The sequence below is a fragment of the Nyctibius grandis genome, chromosome 6 (assembly GCF_013368605.1).
Source record: "Nyctibius grandis isolate bNycGra1 chromosome 6, bNycGra1.pri, whole genome shotgun sequence".
Taxonomy (NCBI): domain Eukaryota; kingdom Metazoa; phylum Chordata; class Aves; order Nyctibiiformes; family Nyctibiidae; genus Nyctibius; species Nyctibius grandis.
This window is the reverse complement of record NC_090663.1, coordinates 62,355,214-62,361,213: the sequence shown is the minus strand read 5'-3', so window position 1 is coordinate 62,361,213 and position 6,000 is coordinate 62,355,214. Positions and strand designations below refer to the sequence as shown.

The 6,000-nt window shown below is 48.9% G+C and overlaps 1 protein-coding gene across 1 annotated transcript in view; it reads left to right on the top strand.

Annotated features, from left to right (window-relative positions):
• The first annotated feature begins 1,042 nt into the window (after nucleotides 1-1,042).
• Nucleotides 1,043-6,000, top strand: part of COL25A1 (collagen type XXV alpha 1 chain) — a 341,058-nt gene continuing 336,100 nt past the window's right edge. Inside the window, exons 1-2 of the mRNA XM_068404174.1 lie at nucleotides 1,043-1,405; nucleotides 2,036-2,105. Coding sequence (XP_068260275.1) covers nucleotides 1,043-1,405; nucleotides 2,036-2,105 — 433 coding nt within the window. The remainder of the gene's footprint in view (nucleotides 1,406-2,035; nucleotides 2,106-6,000) is intronic.

Below are 6,000 nucleotides of genomic sequence, written 5' to 3'. Positions count from 1 at the left end.
TGAAGGAGCAACGTGGTAAATAAACAAATAGAAAGAAAATCAGCTAAAATTAAACCGACAGCACGCAACGGGGAGTTAGCCCCTTGGAAGAGAGCCCTTGCGTCGCGTGTGCGCCCGCTCGCCGGGGAGCCGGCCCATGAGTTATACACGTTTATCCTCCACGCTCTAAAAAAAGCACGGCAGGACAGAGCGCGGCCCGTGGTTTATGCCCGCGCCGTGGGCATGGCAGCCCGCCCGTAAACCGCCGTAAATTAGCGGGGTTTCCCAGAACTCGCCCCGGCGGGGCCGGCCGCCTCTGGCGGCCCCTTCCCCGGGACCCCCGGCCGCGGGCGCTCCCCCCCTCCCCACCCGGGGCCGCGGCGCCCCCTGCGCCCCCCTCATTTGTCAGTCCAACGCCCCGCGCGCCCTGCATACACTGTGCAAAGAGAGCTCCCCGCCCACCCCAGCGCTTAGGTGAATAAATTATGCTAATGAGGGCGAGGAGGTGGGCCGGCGGGCGGCGGCTCCGCGGCGCGGCGGGCAGCGGGGCTAGCGCGGGGGCTGCCGGCCGCCTGCGGGCTTCCCCGCCGGGCGCGGCGCGGCTGCTGGGCGCCGGCAGGCAGGTGGGGGGGAGCAACAAGTCCGGCGGCGGGGAGGAGAGCGGGAGGCGGAGGGGGGGGAGCGCTTTCCGCCCCGCGTCTGAAAACCTCTCTGACAAGTGGCAAAGCGTGAGCAGAGCACGCTGCTCCCTCCGAAGGGCGGGTGGAAGCCGCGGGGGCTCGCCCCGCACTCAGCCTCGCTGCCGCCTTTTGGCTCCTCGCCCCCCCCTTCCTGCCCCCCGGCTCCGCCGCGGGGCTGAGTCGCGACCCGCTGCCGGGCGGCGTGCGGTGCGGGCTGCGGGACGCGCCAGCGCTTCGCCTTGAAAGTGTGTGAGCCGGTTGCGGGCTCTTCTACTTACTGCATTTTTAAAAAAAAATATTATTATTTTGCCTTTTTGTTATTTATTTTCTCGTACTTTATTGTTATCATTTTTGTTGCCGCTGTTTGTAAGCTAATTGCCTCCATGGGGGGCGGAGGAAAGGAAATCAAAGCTGCTGCAGCTGAAGGGTGTAAGAGCCTGCTGGCGGGGAAGGGCCGAGGTGCCGCAGGACGGGATGGCCGCGGGAAGCCCGGCTGCGGCGGGGACCGCTGCCCGCGGCGGGCCGGGCCGTGCGGCTCGGCGCTGGCCGCTCTCCTCTCGGCGCTGGCGGCCGCCTCCTGCGTCTACCTGGGGGTGCGGACCAGCGACCTCCAGGCCAGGGTCGCGGCCATCGAAGGCGCCCGAGGGGGCTTCTCTGCCGCCGCCCCGCTCCCGCCGCTGCCCGGTTTTTCCCTGGAGCAGCTGAACGCGATGATGCAGGAGAAAGTGGAGCGACTTCTCGCCCAGGTGTGCAGGACGGGGGTGGCTGCTCTCAGCCTGTGTGGGTGCCCGGGGTGGGGGAGTGATATGTGCGGGGCGGCGGGAGGCCGGCGGAGGCGATGAGGGGGCGGCAGGAGCAGCTCCGCGGGCGAGAGGTGGGGGAGAAGCGGGGAGAGTGAGCCCGCATCCCCGGGTGCGGCGGGGCCGGGGGGCAAGCGAGGCGGGGGACACCCCCGGCTGCTGGGGCGGGCGGGTGGGGGGCTTGGGGGGGGACCCCCGCGCGGGAGCCACCGGTGGTTTTCTCATCGGTAACTTGCCGCCGTACCCACGCTTCGGTCCCTGCGTTTCTCGACCGCGCGTGTTAGAAAACAAACCCAAAACCAAAACAAAAAACACCAAAAGTGGGTGCGGGGAAGGGGGGGGGGGCACTTGCGGCGGAGGTGGGAGAGAGACGCTGGCGTCGGGCTTGTTTTTGTTGTTAATGGGGGTGGAGAAGTCAGTGGACACCTTGGGTCGTGTCCAAGCGGAGAAGGCACGGCTGGCCGCGCACCCTGTGCAAGAGCCGTAAATCCCAGCCTGCGGCCGCGGGGGTCGGGAGCGGCGGCGGCAGCGGAGCTCGCTCGCCGAGTGCCCTCACGATGCTTCTCTCGCCTACAGAAATCCTACGAGCACTTGGCAAAAATCCGAGTAGCGAGAGAAGCACCTCCAGAGTGCAACTGCCCACCAGGTAACAGACGCAGCTTGGAAATCTCTCTGAGGCTTGTAACTGTGCGGGTTTTGGTATCCCGTGTTTTTCAAACACATGTAAGTCAGATCCAGGGGATGCCTCTTCAGTCAAGAGCTGTACCTTGGGTGGAGAAGGTGTAAAGCCCAGGATCATCTGTTTCCACTGTGGCACTGGACTGGAATTAATGCTAGTTTAAAAACTCCGGTTAGGCTGGGTGATGCCAAACAATAACACTTATGAAGAAGTTAATGATCTGCCCTAGCAAGAAGAAATATATTCTGTCTTAAATGGGGTAGTGCTGAATCAAGGCATTCTGTGCTCAGCTTGGGAAGCAGAACAAAAGTTCCTAGCAAAAATATCAAACAATTTATAACATGGATTGCAATAGGTGGAGAATCTGTAGCAAGTTAGCAGCAATATATACAAGAGCTTTTCAGTCTCATTTTTCTGTAGTCTTGGATGAAAGCAGTTGCCCTAGGAAGGGGTTGCAGGTTTCATGCTGAGGGTGCAAAACTGTGTGTGTATGCAACCAGTGATGTTGCTTGACTTTGGAAATGGGACCTTCTAATACTGGGATCGGTTGTTCATACACACGTGCTGCAATGTTCCCTGTGTTTTTAGTGCTGCTTTTTGGCAGTCTGATAACTGTCAATATTGTTTTAGCTTTATAAACTTCTGCTAATATATACCCAACTTCAAATGGCATCTTAAAAGCTGAGAAAATAATGCCAGTGTTTCAGAGGGTCATGTAGGAATTCCAGCATCCTCTGTGTGATGAGGCATGCTAGATGCACAGTATGCTTTACGTATCCTGCTGTTCTGTATGAAACACATCTCCTTTAGAGGTGGAATATTGACTGTCAACGAGACTTTAGCTGATGATGTTTGCCAATAGGATGTGTGATAGTACTGTGAATATAAGGAAGGAGCTCTCCTAGTTTAGGATTTAATTGCTGCCAAACTCACCAGTCTGAAAGGACTGCCGAATCTCGATGTTAAAACTAACTACAGTGGCTGGTACAGTATTTGCTGATGATACAGCTGAGAGCAGAGTATACTGGTATACTCTGGTATACTGGTATGTATACTGGCTGGTATAGGGGTTACCATGGCTAGCATGAAAAGGACTGTATATATGACTATGACTGTTTTAAAAGAGTGTATAGAATTACTCAACTCCTAGCTAGTTTTGGTAAGGAACATTGGTTTCCTGCTGCACTATATATAATTATTTCCTTTAAGGCTAACATGAGCATACAGTGTTGATCTTATTTTTTCTGTTGCTTAACTGCAATAAATTACAAGATTCAAGTTTGTGCACTAAAAATGAGGATTGCTCATCATGTTGTATGCAAAGATGTGTTCTGTGAGCCTGAAACATCGTTGAATTTGATGCCAAGCTCTTTCCCTTTTCCTTCTACTTGTTTACATTCATCTGTTACAATGTTTTTGCTTACTGTTTTCATACTAAAGGTTAGTATCTACTTTTTCACAGTTGGTGTTGTGTGCTGCTTTACTTCCTCACTACCACTAGAGCTCCACATTTTACCAATTTTTATTTGACCTTTTTTCTTAAGAAGTGTGTTTTACCAGATAATGAGCAACAGAATATTTTTCACATGCATTGTAAAAATCCTTGCTAGATGAAAGTAAATATAAAGTTATTTGGGAAACACTTTCTAGGGAGCAAGAGTCATAAGATCAGGAAAACTTTTATGAATTGTTATAAAATAAAAAAAATAAATTGCAGAGAGGACTAGCTGGTATGGGGATTAGAAATGTGATACAGAGCTTTTCACCTCTGGGTAGCTATTTCAGTTTGGAAGCAAGTCTTGTAGTGACTGAAAGATGTTGCCAGGTGATAGCCTCATTTTGGACAGCTTAAAATGAGTTGATGCTCTCATGCTTGTTGCCAGTGGACAGGTGTCTACCTCAAAATGGCATCGTCTTGGGAGCCTTGTCTGAGAGAACAAGGGCTGAGTGGCACCCCCACCCGAGTACTGTGCCTTCCTAACAGCAGGCATTAGGCAGAGCAGGAGAGGTTAGAGCGAATAAATTGTTATTTCTTCATTTGGTTCACTTTGTTTGTTAGAATTCTGTTTTGACTGGACGGGATGGGCTTTTGTTTTCATCCTTAATGCTGCTATTACAGTTTTGGACTACTGTGTTCAGAAAGGCATTTGGTTTAATAGGAAAAGTATCATTGAAACTCGGTGGTTTTTCTATTGCCTGCTATTTGTAAAGCCAAAGAGTAAATTGCTTCTTTGCTTCCCCACATGGTTCCCTTTTGCTGCTTTATTCTGCTCAGCTGCTGCATTTCTTCCCCGGGTTTCTGTAATAATAAAATACGTGTCTGTTAGAGATGACTTTGGAAAGCCTTCATGGTACAAAGGTGATTTTTGAAACATCCCTATGCTGTGAGAAAAGGCCACTGCCAAATGGCCACCAAGGTAGTTTCCATCATCCTGCTCTTTAAAGAAAAATAAAGGTTAATTTAAAATAGGTTATATTGTTCCCTACCAAAAGAAGAGAGGGAAAGTCAATCTGCAGACAAGAGGGTGAGAATGTGGCCTCTGATTTAGGCTTGAAGTTATGCAGCTGGTGTAGATCTGATTATCTTGAGATGTCCATCCCCTTGTGGCTCTCCATGGTAGGAACCTGTATGTTCAAAGGAAACTGAGTTTCAATGGCTTGGGTGCCAAAGGCATCCAGATTCACAGCTCCTCATGGGTTGCAGAGCTGTCCACATGTAGCTCCTTTTAATTCAACAGTAGCCTTGAACTTTGTCTAGAGTGAAGAGTGGTCACATTTCTCTTTTTTAAAAATTTTGTTTTCACTAAATGTAGTTTTTCTAATTATTATTTTCTATTTTCTTATAAAAGAAACACAACTTTAGGAGATATTAGAGCTTTCATTTTTAGTTCTGCAGGACTAAAACCAGATACCAAAGATTTTGTAAATATTTTTAAAATGACAATAGCAGGCATTCTTTCTCCTCTTAAAGCAGAGTAATAAAGTTTGAAAAGTAAATGCATGCTGACATTCCTCTTAAATTACCTCAGCTCTAACAAGAGTGCCAGCTTAAATCCCATGTTTGCAACTAGTGCTGCAGTCACTGCTGGTGTTAGCCTTCTGCACATAGGACTGGGGGGCATATTGAGTGGCTAAAATTATTTTAAGTGTAATAAATTAATTTTCCTTTGTCAGATTTATTATTTATTGTAAATTAATGTTTCTCTACTGTAAAAGATGAACCAAAAAGTAGATGCATAGGTAATTATTTCATATGTTTGAATCTTCCTTTAAATGGCTGTGGGAGCATAACCAGCCTTCATGAGCAACAGTCAAGCACATTGCTGGCTACTTCTTACCAAGTGCCAAGAATTACACTCTTGTGGAAAGAATAACACGTGCAGAAAGCACAGGGATACTCCCAATTCAGTAGGGTTTTAAGAAATTCTTAGGTTTTTGTACATTCTTCAGACTTTCCTCTTCCACAAAGCATTCACGTGTATACCTAGGACCTGTAGACTTCAACCAAAATTAACACATGCTTGCATGTTTTAGTGAATTGATCCTTTATATATTGTAAGGGTCAAGTTCTGACAGTTGTGGTCAAGTGCCACAATGTCTCATTCTGTAAGTGGTCCTCAGAGACTGCTCCTGGAGTCAGATGATGTTGGCAGGAGTAGGAGTCAAGTCTATTACTACGGTAGGTTCAAACTTGGTCATCAGGAAGGCTAGCAGGGATTATGTATTGTTCTGCATGTCCCTTTTGGCCAGTTTTGGGAAGCAATTACTTTTTTTTTTTTCCCCTTCTCTTCTGAGGAAGACCTTTATAATGAATTTTTTCCTTTTAAAAAAACCCCAAACAATATTATGTAAGTAGGAATGC